Consider the following 21,053-nt stretch of genomic DNA (forward strand, 5'->3'; position numbering starts at 1 on the left):
GTTGTTGTTGTTGCTATTTCTTGGGCCGCTCCCGCGGCATATGGAGGTTCCCAGGCTAGGGGTTGAATCGGAGCTGTAGCCACCGGCCTATGCCAGAGGCACAGCAACGCAGGATCCGAGCCACGTCTGCAACCTACACCACAGCTCACGGCAACGCCGGATCCTTAACCCACTGAGCAAGGGCAGGGACCGAACCCGCAACCTCATGGTTCCTAGTCGGATTCGTTAACCACTGCGCCACGACGGGAACTCCTGACTTCTGTAAAATTTTAACTGAAATCTGGATTTCATAGCAGCACAGAGGAGAATATGGCTAATGTATACATGGAGAGACCAGCATTTGACTTCTCATTAGCCCTCTGTGAGTCTTTTGGTCATAGTAAGGGAAACTAATTTCAACCAATTTAAGCAAAAAAAAAAAAACGGGTTTGTTGGTTGAACATTGGCGCAACTCACAGAATCAGAGCTGTCAAAGAGCAAACGTCAAGGAGGGGATGAAACTCTGGACAGTTTTGGGCCCCTTCCTGCAGAAGACTGTGGGGTCTTTTTCTCTGAAGACACTCCTCTTTTTTTTCCTTGTTAAGGTATAATGTGTTCGGTAAAGCGCCTTAATGTAAATGTACAACTCGGTGACATTTTTCATGTGTATAACCATCTATATGCACAGATCTTTTTATGTGGATGTATGTATATTGTGTAACCTCATCCAGATCAAGATAGAGGACATTTTCAGCTTCCCGAGTTTCCCTCAAGTAGGACATTGCTGTTTTGAAGTGGATCTACATCTATAATTTCTGCTCTTTGTATATGTCTGTTCAAATTTGAAATTTCTGGGAGAGAGAATCCAGTTAACAGAGGCAGGTCAGTCAGTTATGGCCGACGGGCAGTCATACATTGAAGGCCTGGCCATTGGGGACCACCCCTGTTAGTCCTGTCCTTGAATGAGGAAGGGTGGTTGTGAGCAAGGGAGCCGCTCCAGCTGACGTCCGAGTCACTCACTTCATTCTGGGACACAGGATCTTTTTCTTTTTTCTTTCTTTCTTTTTTTTTTCTTCTTTTTTTTTTTTTTTTTTTTTTTTTTTTTGATGACCGCACCCATGGCATATGGAAGTTCCCAGGCCAGGGACTGAATCCAAGCTACCGCTGCAACCTACAGTTATGGCAGTGCTGTCTCCCTAACCCACTGCACCTGGCCAGGGATTAAACCCTTGCCTCCATTATTGACCTGAGCTCCTGCAGTTGGAGTCTTAATCCGTTGCACCACAGCAGGAACTCCAGGATCTCACTTTTGTAAGTTGACTTTTTTTCCAACCTGATTGTCTTCCTTAGAAACCTGTCCTTTGACTCAGAGGAAGAAGACCTTGGGGAGCTCCTCCAGCAGTTTGGAGATCTTAAATATGTCCGCATCGTCTTGCATCCAGACACAGAGCATTCTAAAGGTATTTGCTATCAGCTGGTCAGGCCCTAAAAGGCTTGAGACCACTGCCATGGGCACTGACTAGGTTACACAAGAGCATAATGTGTGCCATTCAGAGGGGTCTACCATCCATCCAGGTTTCTGTGGTCCATAGAAGCACCAAGGACATTCTGAGCTTGTGTTCTGTGGTGTCAAACTCAGCATCTCTAATAGTGCTGCCAGCCATAATTTTGTCTAAGTTTTTTAAGCTCTTGTTTATTTATTTTGGGGTAATGAATTCCATTTGTTATTCTTTGAATTTCAAATGTGATAGCATCTCATGGGTATTAATCAGTCCACATTTCTTCAAAATACTGGGATATTTTTCAGTTGGTTTTGTTAGAGGTGGAAGCTGACGGAAACTTTGTTGTAGTGGCAATAGTCAGAAGGAAAGCTATGGGGCAGGAGTGCTGTCCTGGGTTGTTTGTCCCTAAAGCTATTTCTTTTGAGCTTAAAGTTTGAGGATTCTTTATTCTGATATACTAATGTTAGGGAAACATCTTTTCAACCCATTTATAGTCTTTAGTTTTGTGAACTGCAGCCATGCTACAAAAGCAGTGAATTCTTAATTCATTCTGGTTCTTAGTTCCTTTGAGATCTAGCAAAAACCATGAACCTTCTCCTCAGAAAAATGCCATTTCCGAGTGTTTGGGGCCTCTCTGGAGTCTATCCATGGGTTAATTCCCTCCATTCTAAACCTCCTTATTTTCCAGATTGATGAAGCCTGATCATTTTTGGTTTTTACTCAGCTAAAAAATATATAAATTAGGCAGTATAATGGAAAGAAAACTGCTTTTTGGGGATTAGGGATCTAATCCCAACTAAACCATAGTCCAGCTAGGTGATTTTTTTTTTGCACTCATTCAAACCAGTGTGGACCTCAGTTTCTTATGTGTAAAATGAATGGGTTCATTTAGAGTAATCACTTAAGGTGTCTTCAGCTCTGATATTCAGTTATGCTTCTTGCACTTTCTCTATTTCCATCATGCTTTTCTGAAAACAGGCAACTAGAATCGCATGGGATGTTCCAAATACTGTAGGATATTACCTGACTTCGATAATCTCCCTTATCCTTTTCTGGGTGCAGTAACATTGAGTTGACTTTTTTTTTTTTTTTTTTTAAGGGCTGCACCCTTGGCATATGGAAGTTCCCAGGCTGGGAGTCGAATTGCAGCTATAGCTTCTGGCCTATGCCACAGCCGCAACAACGCCAGATCCAAGCTGTGTCTGTGACTTACGCTGTAGCTCGTGGCAATGCCAGATCCTTAACCTACTGAGCAAGGCCAGGGTTCAAACCCACATCCTCATGGATACTGGTCAGATTCATTTAGCCACAACAAGAACTCCGAGTTGACTTTATCTATCTATCTGTCTATCTATCTATCTATCTATTTATTTATTTTTGTCTTTTTAGTGCTGCACCCATGGCATGTGGAGGTTCCCAGGCAAGGGGTCTCATCGGAGTTACAGCTGAGAGTTAATAGTCTTAATAAGCATAGTTTTCATTATTTTTTCATAATGCATTGTCTTTCCCTAGCTCATATTACATTTTTTGGCCTTTTTTGCCTACCCACATAACCTTGGCCTCTACCTACACTTCATCCTGTCAGCATGCTATTTGACTGCCTAGAAAGGTTAGGTATTACCTGAAGACTTAAGGGAAGTGTTAAGATTGAACCCAGTAGTTACCCTGGAAATTCCAATGATAAAATTCTTTTTTTAATTTGTCTTTTTTTTTTTTAGGGCTGTACCCGAGGCATACGGAAGTTCCCAGGCTAGGGGTCGAATTGGAGCTGCAGCTGCTGGCCTCTATCACAGCCACAGCAACGCCAGATCTGAGCTCCCTCTGCCATGTACCCATAGCTTATGGCAACTCTGGATCCTTAACTCACTGTGCAAGGCCAGGGGTCAAACCTGAGTCCTCAGGGATACTAGTTGGATTCATTACCACTGAGCCACAGCAGGAATTCCCAATGATAAAATTCCTAACCGTTCAGAGAGAAATACCTGTTTTCCTCATATTGGCCAAATAGACTAATCTGCCCCTTAGAAACATTTCCCCCCTTGTTTCTTTATTATTTGTTTTTTCCTATTGAGTATCTACTAATGCTGAATGTTAGGGTAGGTGCTGTGGATATAGACAGCCAAGAAACATGGCCCTTATTCCTGAGGCATTCAGGTATTTGGGGGAAGTTGCCACCTGAGCAGTACTGTAGTGGAGATGAGAGTGGAGGATTGGCAGATGGGGCACTTGGTTGTGCCTGGATAACCTCACTAGATGGTGACCTTGGGTTGGCCTGACACATGTCCTTCCAGTTAGTCTGTTGCCATTTGTTCTCAAAGATCAGTGCCTCAGTAGGTCTAGGAAATAGGGCATTGTTTTCATATATGAGGGAATATTTAAAGTTTAAAGGAATACTAACAAAATATTATGAAACCTAATATTTCTTTTTTTGGAGTTTACTGTAAGGTGTGAACTTTTTTTTCCCCTTTGCTTATAAAAGTTGGGGTTTTTTGGAGTTCCCCTTGTGGCTCAGTGGGTTATGAAACTGACTAGTATTCCATGAAGAAGCTGGTTCAATCCCTGTCCTTGCTCAGTGAGTTAAGGATCCAGCATTGCCTTGAGCTGTGGTGTAGGTCACCGATGCAGCTCTAATCCCACCTTGCTGTGGCTGTGGCTGTGGCTGGCAGCTACAGCTCTAATTCTCAACCCCTAGCCTGGGAAGTTCTGTATGCTGCAGGTGTGACCCTAAAATGCAAAAACAAAATAAAACAAAACAAAAACCAACCCCAAAAACCCTGTTTTTTGTTTTTTGTTTTTTTTTTGAGTCATTTTTGGGGGCATATCTGCAGTATGGAGATGTTCCCAGGCCAGGGTCTGAACCCTAGCTACAGCAGATTGCCAAATCCTTAACCTCTAGGCCATCAGGGAACTCTTATAAAAGCTGGTTTTTTTTTTATCAATAGCAGAAAATTAGGCTGGGTTGAATGGCCCTGCTTCTAACCAATGAAAGTTGTGCTTGTGGAAATTCTACAACGTGAGTCAAGAGTTGAGCTCATGGCTTTCTGGTCACTACTGTATTCATGAGATACAGGCCAGAGACTTTTACTCCAAGAGGCATCTCTGTCCTTATCTGATGCCTCCCCAGTGACTGTGATGACAGTGAGATCTGTAATTAATTTTAGGGTTAAGTGCTTGCGGCCTTGCTTTTTTAGTCCTCTAACAGGCATATAGTAAATGATGCTGAATTAAATGTTAGGCTGGAATTTCTCTAGTATTTCACGTGGATATTCCTTTTTTTAACACCCCCTTTTGGGCTACTCCACGGCATATAGAGTTCCTGGGCCAAGGGTCAAATCTGAGCCATAGTTGTGACCAATGCCACAGCTGCAGCAATGCTGAATCCTTTAAACCACTGTGCCAGAGCAGGGGTCAAAACTGTGTTCTGGTGCTGCAGAGATGCTGCCAATCTCGTTGCACCACAGTGGGAACTCCTCTTGTGGATATTTGTTATTAAAGAGTGAGATGGTGAGACTAAAGTTTTAAGGAGCATTGGAAAAAACGAAGGAATAATACTCTTTCATTGTGAGCAAGTGTGCTGTCTTACCTGCCTTTGAATTTACACTGCCTGACCCAGTGTGTATTAGTTAAATCTCATAGTAATTAACAAAAAGATGTTACTGTCCCATCCACATTGTGTCAGGGTGCCACTGGGCTTCCTGGTGGGCCATGGGAGTTTGGGATCTCACTTAGTTTTGTCTGTCTGTGCAGGTTGTGCATTTGCCCAATTTATGACTCAAGAAGCAGCTCAGAAGTGCCTTGAAGCTGCTTCTCCAGAGACTGAGGTAAGGAAGACATTTCCTTTACCCTGTAACTTAGGCAACTGTGGCTCCGGGGGAACATCTGAGGTTTACACAAAGCTTTTGTTACTATTGTCAATGATGTAATAATAATAAAGCTAACACTTTTTGAGCCCTTAGTGTGTTAGGCACTGATGTTTACACACATTACCTTGTTTAATCCTCACATTAGCCCCATGGGTGTATGTTGAGTACAATCACTGTCCCTGGTTTTTGGTAGGAAGCAGATATAATAATTATTTATGGATCACTCTGTGTATCTCAGTCTCTACCCTCGGCTGATGACATGAAAGACTGGGACAAGGAGGGGTTAAGTCCATCTGTGAAGTGGAGCAAATGTTTGAGAAAGTGTGTAAATGATGGAGAATTTTTCTGTCTATTCTTTAACCAGGTATAATTTAAGCTACCCTGTATTGCCATGGTCTCTTAAATTCTCCTGAGTAAACACTACCATTTCATTAGTTTTCTTTAGACTACCAAAAATTCGCCTGTTTATAGATCATTTCCCTCAATTTAGGCCTACTTTGTTCATTTTAAAATAAACGAACACGTGGCCTTCGCACAGCTGAACTCTATACCATTAGGCTCAGTGATCCCTTGCAGCCAGCTGGGCTAAAACATCTTGGGGTTTGGGTTCCACAGCATAATTGGGGTTTGCTGTTTTCCCTTTCCTTGGTGTTCCTTGTTACTCATTGTGGGTTTTAAGAGGAAGGTTGCAATCTTACAGGGTGGTGGGCTCAAACTGGATGGCCGTCAGCTCAAGGTTGACTTGGCAGTGACCCGTGATGAGGCTGCAAAGCTCCGGACAAAGAAGGTGAAGAAGCCGACGGGAACTCGGAACCTCTATCTGGCCCGAGAAGGCTGTGAGTAGTGGCAGGGAGACATGAACCAGGCTTCTGAGTAGCTGGCCCCTTGCTGTGACAGTGACCCCAGCAACAGTACGTTTGGGGCATGTTTCCAGCTAAAAATAAAAACCCTATGGCCTCTTTAACAGTGATATATTGTAATTCCACTTTAGCAGATGGGGCTTTCTCTTAGGAAGCCTTCACCCAGTTTGGGGATGGCCCAGTCCTGTTCTTCTTTCTGCCTGCTTGCCTTTGGACCTTTCCATCAGAGGATTAGCAGGGCAAAGAGGGAAGAAGAACTCAGATTACCTTTGCCTCTTGTCATCATTTCTGATAGCTTTTGTGAGGGAGTTGAAAATTAAGACTAAAATTACTCTTTTGGATTATTCATGGATTTTAATTATGCAATGAATACCTTTCCCTTCATGTCAGAAAGATAATCAGAAATTAGCTTTAAGAAAAGAGAAGAATTCCTTCCTCTTGGTCACACAGTAGTGCCATCTGCTGCACAGCTGCACAGCCTGGACTAGGAAGTGGGAGGCTGTTGGCCTTTGAGACTAGGCCCAGTGTTGCGATGTGGCCGTTTTCTAGGTTCGCTTATCTCACCACTGAGAATGGCTGCCAAATACATGAGCAGTGAAATTCCAAGGATGGCTTATAGGTAGAACATGTTTTGCATTCCAAATGCCTGAACTGCACTCATTTCCAGAACTTCCTCTAGTCCTTTCCGCCTAGGCATATTCATGAAATTTTTTGAGGGGAAGGAGAGGAAAGAGGAACAAAATCACAAAATGTTCAGAGTTTTAGTCCTTGAGAGCAACTCACAGACAAGAACTTAGCCCTGTAGCCTATTTCTGGCCCTACCCAGATGCCACTATGTCCTGGCCAGCATAGTCCTCTGGGCCCTGTACAAAGAGCTTGCATCATTCAAATCACATTCCTCTTATTGCTCAGTGAAAAGTCCCTTGCTGATGTCTTGGCCTTTTTCCCTCTTTCTGCAGTGATTCGTGCTGGGACGAAGGCTGCAGAGGGTGTGAGTGCTGCTGATATGGCCAAAAGAGAACGAGTGAGTAGATTAGGCACCAGCCTTTAGGTTCTGCGTGACTTCATATAAATCAATCAATGAGAATAACTGAATGTAGGAAGTGCTCATCAAAGAGCCAGGTATCGGTCAGAGGTGCTCCCTACACTATTGTTAGAAAATAAGCACCCAGCAGTTCCCGTCGTGGCGCAGCAGGAATGAATCCGACTAGGAACCATGAGGTTGCGGGTTCGATCCCTGCCCTTGCTCAGTGGGTTAAGGATCCGGTTGCCGTGAGCTGTGGTGTAGGTCACAGAGGTGGCTCAGATCCTGCGTTGCTGTGGCTCTGGCGTAGACCATCGGCTACAGCTCCAGTTAGACCCCTAGCCTGGGAACCTCCATATGCCACAGGTGCAGTCCTCAAAAAGACAAAAAAAGAAAAAAGAGATTAAGCACCCAGCTAAAACAGCAAGTAGCCTAGCATTGTACATAATATGGCAGCATTACATGTGATTATTTTCCTTACACTCAGTAGTAAATGTTTGCTAAATAGTCTGCTTCTAGATCATGGGAAACTTGAGCTGTATGTAATTAGGTATCAATATAAATGCAGAATAATATAAAGAATATCAGAATGGGCTAGAGTTAGGAAATGAGCTAATTCTGTGTAGATACGGGTCTTGAGAGAGTGAAGATGCCTGATTTTTTTGGGGGGGGCAGTGTGGTATCTCCAGATTATAAAATCATTTTAGGAAAACTATATTGTGGCATTTCCACTGATAACTGATACTATTGAGATCCTTTGCTGCTTGGTAATGTCTATTCCAGGAATTTTTACTTTTGCCTTTATAGCTTATATTTAAAAAGCTAAGCCAGTCTAGAGTGGTAAAGATTCATAGTCATTGACAGGATTAGCTATATAACCTGAAAGTGCAGAAGACGGTGGACAGAGATGAGACTATAGTGACAGCAAGGGCAGCATGTCTTTACTGGGTAGTTTCTAGATAGTGTTCTTGAATTTTTTTGGAGTGAGCATCTGGGAATATGATTTTGGGGGGCATTGTATCCCCTTTTCTGACCACAATGTGATGGTGACACATTTAATTTTCCCTTAAAATGGATTTTTCTAGCAAAAAACTCACTGTATACCTTTTAAATCCCAGTAGGCACAGCCTTTCCTGAGAGAAAAGTCACGCTGTTGAGTTTAGGGGTGATAGCCTCTTCATTTAGCCCTTTAAGAGCGTTCCTGCCGTGGCGAAGCACGTTAAGAATCTGACCGCAGCAACTTGAGTGGTTGCATCGGCATAGGTTCAGTCCCTGGCCCAGCTCAGTGGGTTAAAGGATCCGGCATTGCCACAGCTGTGGCGTACGTTGAGCTGTGGCTCAGATTCAGTCCCCGGCCCAGGAACTTCTGTACGCTGTGGGCTCGGCCTTTAAAAAAAAAAAAAAGTCCCGTAAAATACTTGTTTCCAGAGTGTTTATTTTTGTGATTTTTTTAGGACCTTCACCAAACATGAAGCAGCAGGAATAAGACTTGATAAGAGAAAAAATTTAAAACTTTTCTCTACTGATCTAATTTTAACAAACAAGTCAGGAGAAGAAAGTCATCCTTTCACTTTAGAGACAGATTGCCTGGGACTTGTGCTTTGTGTAGCATAGTTGAGCCTCTAACAAGCAGAATTTGTTGCTATGGCCATTGACTTTTTTTGCCTAAAGGTGGCAGAGTTGAGACAAGGCAACATTCTTTCAAGTATTTAAATAAATTCCATTTTCTTTTGGAAGGACTAAACAATTAGTTAAGAGTTGGTGGGTAGGTAAGGGCTTGACATAGATGTTAACCACAATATTTTTTGTTATTTGCTCTGGGCCAAGTTTGAAATTGGGATTTTGTGCATATTACCTCATTTTGGCCTCACTCAGAGATTGATACTATATTTTGATCTATAGTTCTGCTCTGCGGGTGAAGTTATTGAGGCTTAAATGGTTTCATGTGACTTCTCCAGTTAGGGTTGAATTTCTAATTCAGTCTGACTCCAGAGCCCATGGTCTATCTAATCACTTGCCCACCGTCTTGGCTCCATGAACCTTTCTTTCCCTGTACTGGGCATCAGAAAGCAGCAGAGGGGTTGATTTCCCTCCTTTCTCCTATATGTTATTGGATAGGTTATGATTCTTTGCTGTTGGAATTATGAGCTTTTATTTGTAAAGGGATTGGATTGTAATGTATTTAACAATTGATTGTTCTTTCAGTTTGAGCTGCTGAAGCATCAGAAACTCAAGGACCAGAATATCTTTGTCTCCCGGACCAGGCTGTGCCTGCATAATCTCCCAAAGGCCGTGGATGACAAGCAGCTCAGAAAGCTGCTGCTGAGTTCCACAAGAGGGGAGAAGGGAGTGCGCATCAAGGAGGTGAGAAATTTTTTAAAAATCATTATAAAATTTTGTTAAATTTTATAAAAATCATTATAAAATTTTTTAAAAAGAGAGAAAACTATGTCTCAATTACTATGCCTCGGAACTTCCGTTCTCATCCTGGGTCAGAGCAAGTGTAGTTCAGGCTATGCTGCTAGCAGATCAACAGATTTTCTTTTGGACACATTGTCAGCAGACAAGCTGAGTTCGCCAGTTTTCTTTTCTTTTTTTTTTTTGTCTTTGTTGTTGTTGTTGTTATTGTTGCTATTTCTTGGGCCACTCCCGCGGCATATGGAGGTTCCCAGGCTAGGGGTTGAATCGGAGCTGTAGCCACCGGCCTACGCCAGAGCCACAGCAACGCGGGATCCGAGCCGCGTCTGCAACCTACACCACAGCTCACGGCAACGCCGGATCGTTAACCCACTGAGCAAGGGCAGGGATCGAACCCGCAACCTCATGGTTCCTAGTCGGATTCGTTAACCACTGCGCCACGACGGGAACTCCCAGTTTTCTTTTTTATTTTTCTTTTGGCCACACCCATGGCATGCAGAAGTTCCCTGGCCAGGAACCAAACCCATGCCACAGCAGTTATTTGACCCATAGCAGTGACAATGCTAGATCCTTAACCCACCGAGCCACCAGGAAACTCTGTTCATGGTGTTTTGACTTAAAAAAAAAAATGTATTTCCGTATTTTAAGAACTACCTTTCACAGCTGATAAAATTGTAGCAGAATGTGGGGGAGTCTCTGCCGTCGTGAATTAATTTAGCAAGCATTTTTTGGGTACCTGCTGTGTTCTTAGCATACCAGGTACTGTAATGTTAATTTTCTTGCAGAGAAAATAATCTGTGTGCTTTGCTTTTTTTTTTTTTTTTTTTCTCTTTGCTTTCCAAAGCCACACAACCTACACCACAGCTCACAGCAACGCCAGATCCTTAACCCACTGAGCAAGGCCAGGGATCGAACCCACAACCTCATGGCCACTAGTCGGATTCATTTCCACTGTGCCACGACGGGAACTCCTGTGCTTTGCTCTTTAGAAGAGCATATCTCTACCATTTAGACTCTTCCCCAGTAGTAAGAGGGTTCAATGCCCTGCAGTGAGCACAGGGAGCCACCTGGGTCTTCAGTAGTTGTGTTGGACAAACTCTGGTTTCACACTAAGACTTTGTTGTTGTTGTTGTTCTTTTGTCTTTTTAGGGCCACATCCACCACATACGGAGGTTCCCAGGCTAGGGGTCGAATCAGAACTGTCGCTGCCCGCCTATGTCACAGCCACAGCAACGTGGGATCCAAGCTGCATCTGCGATCTACGCCACAGCTATGCCAGATCCTTAACCCACTGAGCGAGGCCAGGGATCGATCCCACGTCCTCATGGATTCTATTCAGGTTCATTAACCATTGAGCCATGATAGGAACTTCCTTACACTAAGACTTGGTTAGGCTCTGAGTGAGTACAGAAACCTCTGCTCTGTGCCCATAGCACTGTGTGCATACCTCTGTCATAGCATCTACTGCCACACTGTCCTATAATTATCTGTCAGTCTTTGCTCCCAGCCAGACCGAGCTCTTTGAGAGCAGGTGTTAGCTCATTGTTCTCAGTTCCTGGCATAGTAATTGAGACATAGTTTTCTCTCTCTCTTTTTTAATTTTATAATGATTTTTATTGTTTTCTATTACAGTTGGTTTATAATGTTCTGTCAGTTTTCTGCTGTACAGCAAAGTGACCCAGTCTCACACACACATATATATATATGTATTATGAATCTGCTTTGCTCTGATTCGTCAGCATAAGCTGTTTTCCTACTCCTGGAAAGTCTCTTAGAACGTATGGTACTGGTGTTTAGGGAATTACAGGAGAGACTGAACAATATCAGCACACGGCTGATACCACTTTCAATAAAACTGTTCAAAATGTTACTGGCAGAGGGGTCAGTTGTGTAATCTCTCATCAACACCCACAGTACTTAGGGTCTGCCCATTTAAAATGTGTCATCTTTTAAAGAAATGTACATGTGTTTTACATTATTTGCATTATGTTGAATTTTCTCTTTCATCCTTTCAAATGTGGAAGTATAATATCTCAGTAAGACAGTAAGCCTCTTGAGGATAAGGGCCTCATTTTATGCTTTTCTTGATGTGCCTAGAGCATATGGCACAGTTCTAGGCACAGAGAAGACATGGGCATGGACCAAATGCAGCATCCAAGCGTCTCCAATATCTACTTTATCTGACAACTTTAGCTTCCAGGAATAAAAACATGTAAACGATCTGTTTTTCCCAAATATCCTACTGTTCCTGGGTGCTCCAGGATGCCTCTCACAGCTTAAGGATTTCGGGGGAAGTCACATCAGAGAGGAGCTGAGCTTTGAGCAAAGGCAGCTAAAGCTTCTTCCTGAGGCTGTATGTTGGGCAGCATCGTCCCCATGCCTGATCTGTCTGTCTGTCTTTTTCTTCCTTCCTTCCTTCCTTTCTGCTGCACCTGCGGCATGTGGAAGTTCCCAGGCCAGGGACTGAACCCGCACTGCAGCAGTGATCTGAACTGCTGCAGTGATAACACTGGATCCTTAACCTGCTATTCCATAGCAGGAACTCCCTGAATTGTCTTTCTGATTTAAAACCACGAGGTCTTCATCCTTTCCTTCTTCACTAATTTCCTTTCTGAGTGCTTTCTTCCGTGATGAGATCTGTAGACAGCGCTTCCGCCTCAGTGCTAACTTATACAACCTCGAGTACCACGTACCTCTTACCTAGTATGTATTGTCATCTCAACAGTTAGCTTTTGTAATTTTTCCTTGGAAGGTTTATTTTGCTTACATGCTTATTCGTGGGTGTGTGTTGATGTCTATAAACTCTCAAAAAACAGGAAAATACCTCATTTGTTTGCTTCTCTCAGTAGGTGTCTTCTAATAAAGACAGGCATTCCTAAGTGTTCCACCAGTACAGTTCTGGTGGTGACGATCTAAATGGAGACTGTTCCAATAACCTGACTTTTTGGTTTTTTGTCTTTGGTTTTTTGTTTTTGTTTTTTTCCCATAACCTAACTTCTTACTGAAGCTGTTAAGCATCTTCATCCTGTAATTACTGATTTTTTTCTTATTCTGCTCTACTCGTAGTGTCGGGTGATGAGAGACCTCAAAGGAGCTCATGGGAAAGTTAAGGGTCAGTCCTTGGGCTACGCCTTTGCAGAGTTCCAGGAGCACGAGCATGCCCTGGCCGCCCTGCGCCACATCAACAACAATCCAGAAATCTTTGGGCCTCAGAAGGTGAGTCTCCTCCTGTGGGGAGACATTTGCAGAAAGCCCTCTCACATTGGCGTGGTGGGTGAGAGTGGCAAGGGAGGGAGTGAGCAGCCGTTCAGGTGGTAGGATGATCAGGAGGAACCCTGAATGGGATCGGCTGCCTGCAGAACTGGCCCCTTGGCTTCTAAGGGGAGTGAAGTAGCAACAACCTCTGCCTTGCAAGAAGGCGGGGAGCGGTGGGGGGGACATCTCAGCTCATTGCATGCGCGGATTAAGAAATCTAATGAATGGCTTGCTTTCTCCTTCTGCCAGAGACCAATAGTGGAGTTCTCTTTGGAAGATCGAAGGAAACTTAAAATAAAGGAAATGAGGATGCAGCGCAGCCTGGTACAAAAGGGAAATTTTTTGGGGTGGGGGGCTTTTTAAAATTGTAGTAAATAACATGCATGTCCCATAAACCTTATTATTATTTTTTAAGTGTGTAGTTAGAACAGTTTCTTTGATGCCATGTTTAGACTTTGTTTTGTTCAGTTCAGTTTGTGTTTCTGCTCCCTTGGTGTAGGTCTCTGCCTTGTTAGGTTCCTTGTTACCCTTTACCCTTAGTCTCCTAGAACTCTGCCGGCTGTCTCTCCTCTGCTGGCCTGGCTTGTGATAGCTCCACAGGAGGAGGAGGGAGGAGAGGGGAGACCCAGCCTGATGTTATTACCAATGAGCAGTGCTTGTACTGTAGGGTTTCATGATGTATGTGTCAAAAGTAATAGCCAGAATTAAGTGCTACTTGTTCTATAGAGTTCAGCTATCTCGTCCATACTTCTTTTTGCTTCTTGGATGGCTCCAAAGTGTGATGCCTGATAGTTTCAGCACTGTTTGTAATCTAGTAGAGTATAGAGGAAAGAACAGGGACTTTGGGGCCAGGAATACTCACGTTCAGACTCAGGCTCTGCCGCTTTCTGAGTTCCTTGGCAAGTTATTACTTATTACCTCTCTCAGCTTCGGTTTCTAGTTTGTAAAACAGGATTGACATCATCTGTGTTACGTGGCTGATGGGGATTGAATGGGGTAGTAGTGTAAGTTGTCTCACACACCACATGGTCCATACAGAGTCAGTACTCATTCTCTTACCCATCTTGCCCCAGGACATGGAAGGCCAGGTTATACTTGATACCATAACTCTTACAGATCTCATTGATGTTATGCCTTAGCTTGTAAATATACCAAACATTTGCTGTGTTTTGGTGTCCTTCAGGTATATACCATGAGCATGACCTATAGGAGCAGTGGTTAATAGAACGGTCCTGGGTTACCTGGGCTCTGGTGATTATTCAGGGCAGCTTTGTTATTGCAGGTATAGAATTATTTACTGCAATTCAGGTAGCGTTATTTGTTGCCTACACTTAGGCACATGCTGATCTTTCTGTGTAAAAGTGTCCCTTTTCCCTGACTCAGGGATGCTGCTTCTCGGTTTCCATATTCAGATCAATCAACTGCACTTCCTCAAGTACCATTTTCCCACCTCTCTCAAAAGACTTTTTTACTTGCACTTTCATGAACTTCCTTGAAATCGTCTTTAGTTTTTTACTTTATGTCTTAGCTCCACTAGGCTGTGAGTCCTAAAAGATGGACACTTCGGTCTATCCATCTGTGCCCTGACTGCTTAGAAACAGAGACTGGCACATCATAGGCATATAATCTTTGTTGTATCAGGGTACAGACAGAATAATACAATTACTACATTTATTTCACATGAATCTTATTTTTCTTCTCCCACCAATGCCACCTAAATCTGTTATGTAGTTTTTGCTTTCCATCTCAGGTCATCTTTTCTTTGTCTTTATTTCATTTAACTTTTTGGTTTTTTTTTTTGGTCTTTTTAGGGTTGTACTAATGGAATATGGAAGTTCCCAGGTTAGGGGTTAAATCGAGCTGCAGCTGCTGGCTTACGCTTCATCCACAGCAATGCCAGATCTGAGCCATGTCTGTGACCTACACCACAACTCACAGCAATGCCAGATCCTTAACCCACTCAGCGAGGCCAGGGATCAAACCTGCATCCTCATGGATGCTAGTCAGGTCTGTTACCACTGAGCCACAATGGGAACTCCTTATTTCATTTAATCTTCTTTATGTAGATTTGAGTTTCTAACATCTGTCATGTTACCTCTCTCAGTAAATTCATGTATTATTTCTTAAGGTCTACCCGTGATAAATTTCTTTAATTTTTGCTTCTCTGAGAGAGTCTACTAATCCTTCAGTTTTGATGAGTTCATAGATCAAAATTCTAGGTTGGTGGGTACAGAATTCTCTCATGGATACAGAATTCTAGGTTGGTGATTTTTTTCCACCCAAACATTAAATATTTGACTCTGTTCTCCTCTTGCTTACTTGGTTTCTGAAGAGAAATCCAATGTAATCTTAACTTTGTTCCTCTGTAGGTAAGGTATTTTCCTTGCCTCTGGCTTCTTTCAAGATTTTCTATTCAGTTTTCTGCTGTTTGATATATTATGCCAAGGTGTAGATTTTTTAGTATTAATCCTGTTTGGTAGTTGGCTGAGCTTCCTGGATCTGAGGTTTAGTGTCTGTCCTTACGTTTGTAAATCCTCGGCTCTCACTACCTCAAATATTTCTTCTTTTCTTTCTTTCTTTCTTTCTTTTTTTTTGCTTTTTAGGGCCTCACTCACGGCATGTGGAGGTTCCCAGGTGAGGGGTGGAACTGGAGCTGCAACTGCCGACCTATGCCAGAGCCACTGCAATGCAGGATCCAGGCTGCGTCTGTGACCTAAACTACAGCTCACAGCAATGCCGGATCCTTAACCCACTTAGCAAGGCCAGGGATTGAACCTGCAATCTCATGACCACTAGTCAGATTCGTTTTCACTGTGCCACAATGGCAACTCCTTTTCTTTCTTCTCATTTCCCTTACACATTTGTTATACCTTTCTTTATAATTATCCCGTGCTACTGGCCTTTGTTTTCTGCTGGCTTTTGAGTTTTGGCTTTCCCTCTATTTCTGCGTGTAGAAAGGGAAGTGGTGCTTTTGGGTCCCCACCCAGAAACTGTGTTACTATTTCAGGGCCTGTGAACTACTTGCATTCTCTTTCCTAAAATCTCTGACTATTTAGGGGAAGAATTTTCCTTCTTTCACCAAACTCACTCCTCTTCTGCTGAGTATTTCCAACACATAAACCTCATCCAGAAACCAAAATGGCATTCTCTTGTTTATGCAGCAAAAAGTGAAATCCAAGTCTGCAACTGGTGAGCCCCAGCAGGAGCCACCAGAGATGGGGAAAAAACAGCAACAGAAAGCAGCTCAGAACCACATGCAGGAGCAAAGCAAGGCCCCCGTGGAGCAGAAGGGGAAGGTGGGCTCCGTCTCGTGGACAGGGTTCCAGACCAAGGCCGAAGTGGAGCACGTGGAGCTGTCTGATGGAAAGAAGAGAAGAAAGGTCCTGGCGCTCCCCTCTCACCGAGGCCCCAAAATCAGGTGAGATGCAGGACAGCTTCTGAGGGGTTTGCTTTTGCTTTGCCTTTTTTCCTCTTTGTGGCTTTTGTTTGGATGAAAGGGATGTTTCGTGTGTGCCAGTCCCATGTGTAGCGTTGATGCATAAGTATCTCCACATCAGCAGAGAGCTCACTCTTGGACCAAATGGAGGCCAGAACAGGGCTGGCAGAGGGCGCCTCAGAGGAACCTTCCAGCGTGGGCTTTTGTGCCATTTTTCTTCTCTTCTGAAGAGCTTCCTCCCGTCCAGATGGCCGGCCGCCTCTGGTAGCTGAGGCCCACTTACCTGAGGTTCCCTTGTAGTTTCTCTTTGGGACAACAGCTTAGTGGCTATCCACAAAAGTCGGTCTTTACAAAATAAGTGTTAAAAGTAAATGAAGGTTTTTGAGGTTTTAAGCCAGAATGAAAAAAATAGGTATACAGATATTGAGTCCTAGGATGTTCTGTTGCAGTATCCCTTTTTAGCATGACTTTTCATGGGCTTAGAAAAAGCCAGTGTAAGAAAAGGCATTTTATTTTCTGGGCTGAGAAAACCTCAGGGGTACCACTTAGAGGAAGAACTCAGGGTGACCCTTGACCGTATTGTTGCAGGTTGCGGGACAAAGGCAAGATGAAGTCTCTCCCTCCCAAGAAGCCAAAGCCCCAGATAAACCATTGGAAGCAAGAGAAGCAGAAATTATCTTCCAAGCAGGTGAGTTCTGTAGGGCCCGAGGTTTGGTATGTATGGCACAGTTCTACCAGGGATGTAGCCACTTTTGTGCCTTAATCTGTTGAGCAAAAGGAAAGGGCTTCTAAATTGCAGTTATGTACAGGGTTGCATCTTTTTAAAGGATATAGAGATGCACAGTCCTAAAAGTGAGAATGGCATTAAGATGAACCCCATGTATTAGTTACTCTAGTTCAAAAGTATCTTGTTTTACTTAGCAATCCCCTCTCCCCCCTGAGTATATTGTAGCAGATTCTACCTCACTTGTAAATGTGCCTCATGTGGAAATGAGGAATATTGCTCAGAAAAGTATCTCAGAGTGCCTCTGCAGCCAATCAGGCCTTAAACACACATACACACAAACATACATTATGTCATCATCACAGCTAATGAAATTAAGAAGAAGCCCTTAATATCTAATAAGCAACCTGTATTAGAATATCCCCAGTTGCCTCAAAATATATTTAATACTTTTTTTTAGTTAGTATGAATCAGGTTCCAAACAAAGTCGACATTATATTGGGGGGGGGTTTGGTGAGGGGAAGGGCACGCCCACAACATGTGGAAGTTCCCAGGCCAGGAATCACCCAAGCCACAGCAGTGACAACACTGAATCCTTAACTGCTAGGAACTCCTGTATTTGGTGTTTAAATCTTTTAGGTCTTGGGTTTTTTTCCCCTATAGTATCCAGTCTTCCTTACCACCTACCTTTATCTATGCTATTAATTTGTTGTTGAAGCCAGGCCCTTAGTCTTTTAGAATATATTACTTTTTTTTTTTTTTTTTTTTTTTTTTGCTTTTTATGGTTGCACCCGAGGCATATGGAAGTTCCCAGGCTAGGGGTCAAATCGGAGCTACAGCTGCCGGCCTATACCACAGCCACAGCCACATCAGATCCGAGCCGCGTCTGCGACCTACACCACAGCTCATGGCAACGCCGGATTCTTAACTCACTGAGCGAGGCCAGGGATCAAACTGGCAACTTCATGGTTCCTAGTTGGATTCATTTGTGCTGTGCCACAACAGGAACTCCCGAGAATATATTACATTTTGAATTTAGCTTCTTTCTTCCTTGTGCTATCATTTAATTTGTTCGTCTCATAGTCTGTATTACCTACAAACTGGTCCTTAGATCTAGAGGCTTGATTAGATTCAAGTTGTTTGCTTGACAGGAGTATTTCATAGGCAGTGCTGTGTACTTTCAGTTGCATCACACCATAAGATGCACAAGTGTCCGGTTGCCCCATTTTTCGTGATGCTCTGACTCCTCAGTAGGCTTAGGGATTGTCTGCCTTCTCCCTCCATTTGTGAAGCCTTCCATCAACCTCCCACCTGTGGTCCTAGGGGACCTGTGGTCCCATTGATGATAGTTACCTAGATCCGTATCTCAGTGTCAGCTGCAGAGTGGTAATCCTCTAATTTCATCAATGCTTTTGCTTTTTTTTTTTTTTTTTCTTCTTTTTGGGGCCACACCTGTGCCACATGGAAGTTCCTGGGCTAGGGGTTGAATAGGAGCTGTAGTCGTTGGCCTATACCACAGCCACAGCAACTCGGGATCCGAGCCACATCTGTGACCTACACCACAGCTCATGGCAACGCCAGATCCTTAACCCACTGAGCGAGGCCAGGGATTGGCCCTGCATCCTCATAGGTACTAGTCAAATTTGTTTCTGCTGAGCCACAAGGGGAGCTCCCGTTTTTGCTTTTTTTTTTTAAGTAGAATTCTAGAAAAAAAGAATCTTTTTGTCAGCTGTTTGGTTACCATGAAATACCATTGTATAGGATAAGCAGGATAAATGCTTGATTTTTTCTCTTTTAAAATCAGTTTCCAGGGTAATGGGTTGGTGCCCTACCAACCTCTCTGATGACCAGTAATATTTTTTTTTTTCATCTTGTGATTTTTGAGTTTTAATATACAGTCAGATGCAGTCATTATTCTTGTCCCATCTGAGGCCAGCAGAAGCCCATTCAGGTTGACTTCTGAGTCCTTCTGACATGACCCCGTCTTTGGTAGCATCCTTGCTTTCCAGTACAGCCAGATATCCCAGCCATCTTAGCTGCTTCTCTGCCAGTCCTGGTATTAGCTTCCAAGGAGTCCTGGTTCTTTTAGTAGAAAATAGTGGTTCTGTATTCTTGATCATTTAACGTCAAACTTTCTTTTTCCCTCCCCTAGTCCCTTTCTTTTAAGGGTATAAGAAGTGTTAGTTTCTCATTTTTACTCCAGAAATCTGAGTCTCTGAGAAGTCTCTCGTTCGTCATATTATCTTATGGAGCCCATCCTATGTCATAGAGAGCTTTCTCTGGAACCCCGTAAGCAGTGTTCTTGGTGAGGGAGCGGGCTGGCGAGACCATGCAGACCCTGGCCTGACTCAGCGGCGAGGAGATTCACGTTGAGCATTTGGGAGCTGGACTAGGAGAGGCCTCTGACACACCCGAACAGTGTTTTAGTGGGGCCTTTTCTCTTAGGAATACCTCGTCCGATTTCTTACCAATGGATGATTCTTTTGGGGTCACTCTCTGGAAGACCCTCTTTTGGTGGACAAGGTCTTTGAGCCCATTCATTTTTTTCCCTCAGGTGGCCTGAGGGTAAGGTGATTTTAATGCTTGAAACTTATGTTTATGTTTAGTATCTTATATTTCCTTACCTTTCATTTGTAGGTGCCTAGGAAAAAAGCTCAGGGAAATAAGACAGAAATTCGCTTCAACCAGCTGGTCGAACAATATAAGCAGAAGTTATTGGGACCTTCTAAAGGAGCTCCTCTTGCAAAGAGGAGCAAATGGTTCGACAGTTGATAATGCCAACGGACTGGATAAGGAGCTGGATTGTGTGCTTCTTGGTGAAGCCCCCCTCCCCCCATGTCGTTTATTGCGGGAAAGAAACCACTGAGTGCCCTGCCACTTTGTTGGGGGCCCCTCTGGGCCGTGCGCATCTGAACTTGCGTCTCTCCCTGGTGTGCGGTTAGTTAACCAAGAAGAGGAATATCAGAAAGACATCATGATGCTTCTTGCATGTTTCGTGCGAAGGTGTGTCTATAATTCTTACGCATTTTAATTCTTTGTTTCTCAAATGGTAACAGTTATAAAAAGCATTCTTTAGTGCTGAATTTTTAAGATGTATATTTTGTTAAGGATCTTATTTAAATGAGATATTTTATGGCTTTTCGAGTAACAGACTCATTTCTAACATGTGAATCCTTTATTATTTATAAATGTGTTTGACCTTCCTAACTCTTAATTCAGTCATGTAGTCCTACATACTGCAGGGATTGATTAAGAAAGAGCAGAGAAAGATGATTTCCCAGCTAATCTCTGAGGGTGGGACTTGGAAGGTCATGGAGGGCATGGGGCCTGGCCGGAGCACCGCCTGGCGTTGTTTGCCAGAGGAGTGGGTGATTATGGGTCATTAACCAGCAGTCAGTTGGCAGCAGCCCCCAGACAGTAGCCTGGCTGGTGAGCACCTGCGTTGCCTCTTGCGACGCCTCCTCCTGCAGACTCAGGGAGTGGGTGGTGGAGAGAGCAGTGAGTGTGCGGCCAGAAAAAGAGCTGGAAATACAGCACAAAGTTCTTAATTCCCTAGTCTCTGATGCTGTAATAAGTGATGCTTTCTTCAGAACCATTGCTGACCTACGGATGTAGCTATTTCATTGCAGAGTCTTAGGAAACCAGTGAACGCTCAGAACGCCCTTAGTTGGTTAAAAGATGGAGAAAAGAGAGACCAGGAAAATAATTGGAATTTTTTGGAGAGAACTAAAGGTCAGGGGCTCTGTCTCTACAGTTGCCTTGAGACGGTGTGACTTAGGGAGTTTGAAACATTCTGGCAGCAGCTTAGCAGCCCATCAATGCTAGGGTGGCCTGTCTCTGTGGGGGAGTCAGCACTTTATTAAGGGGGCACTTAGAATATCCACAGCCTGCCTGGCAGCTGAATGTGTTTTCCCTTTGCCAGCTGTCTGCTCACCAGACACTTTTTCCTCTCGAGCACAAATATCTATAAATTAACATTGGAAAATTATCTT

The 21,053-nt window shown here is 43.6% G+C and overlaps 1 protein-coding gene across 1 annotated transcript in view; it reads left to right on the plus strand.

Annotated features, from left to right (window-relative positions):
• RBM28 (RNA binding motif protein 28) overlaps nucleotides 1-20,226 on the plus strand; it is a 34,855-nt gene extending 14,629 nt beyond the window's left edge. The window contains exons 10-19 of the mRNA XM_021078708.1: nucleotides 1,330-1,439; nucleotides 5,229-5,302; nucleotides 6,045-6,180; nucleotides 7,164-7,228; nucleotides 9,434-9,592; nucleotides 12,713-12,862; nucleotides 13,151-13,225; nucleotides 16,063-16,319; nucleotides 16,926-17,025; nucleotides 19,699-20,226. Of these exons, the coding sequence (XP_020934367.1) occupies nucleotides 1,330-1,439; nucleotides 5,229-5,302; nucleotides 6,045-6,180; nucleotides 7,164-7,228; nucleotides 9,434-9,592; nucleotides 12,713-12,862; nucleotides 13,151-13,225; nucleotides 16,063-16,319; nucleotides 16,926-17,025; nucleotides 19,699-19,833 (1,261 nt within the window). The 3' untranslated portion in view covers nucleotides 19,834-20,226. The remainder of the gene's footprint in view (nucleotides 1-1,329; nucleotides 1,440-5,228; nucleotides 5,303-6,044; nucleotides 6,181-7,163; nucleotides 7,229-9,433; nucleotides 9,593-12,712; nucleotides 12,863-13,150; nucleotides 13,226-16,062; nucleotides 16,320-16,925; nucleotides 17,026-19,698) is intronic.

This window comes from Sus scrofa, chromosome 18 (assembly GCF_000003025.6).
Source record: "Sus scrofa isolate TJ Tabasco breed Duroc chromosome 18, Sscrofa11.1, whole genome shotgun sequence".
Taxonomy (NCBI): domain Eukaryota; kingdom Metazoa; phylum Chordata; class Mammalia; order Artiodactyla; family Suidae; genus Sus; species Sus scrofa.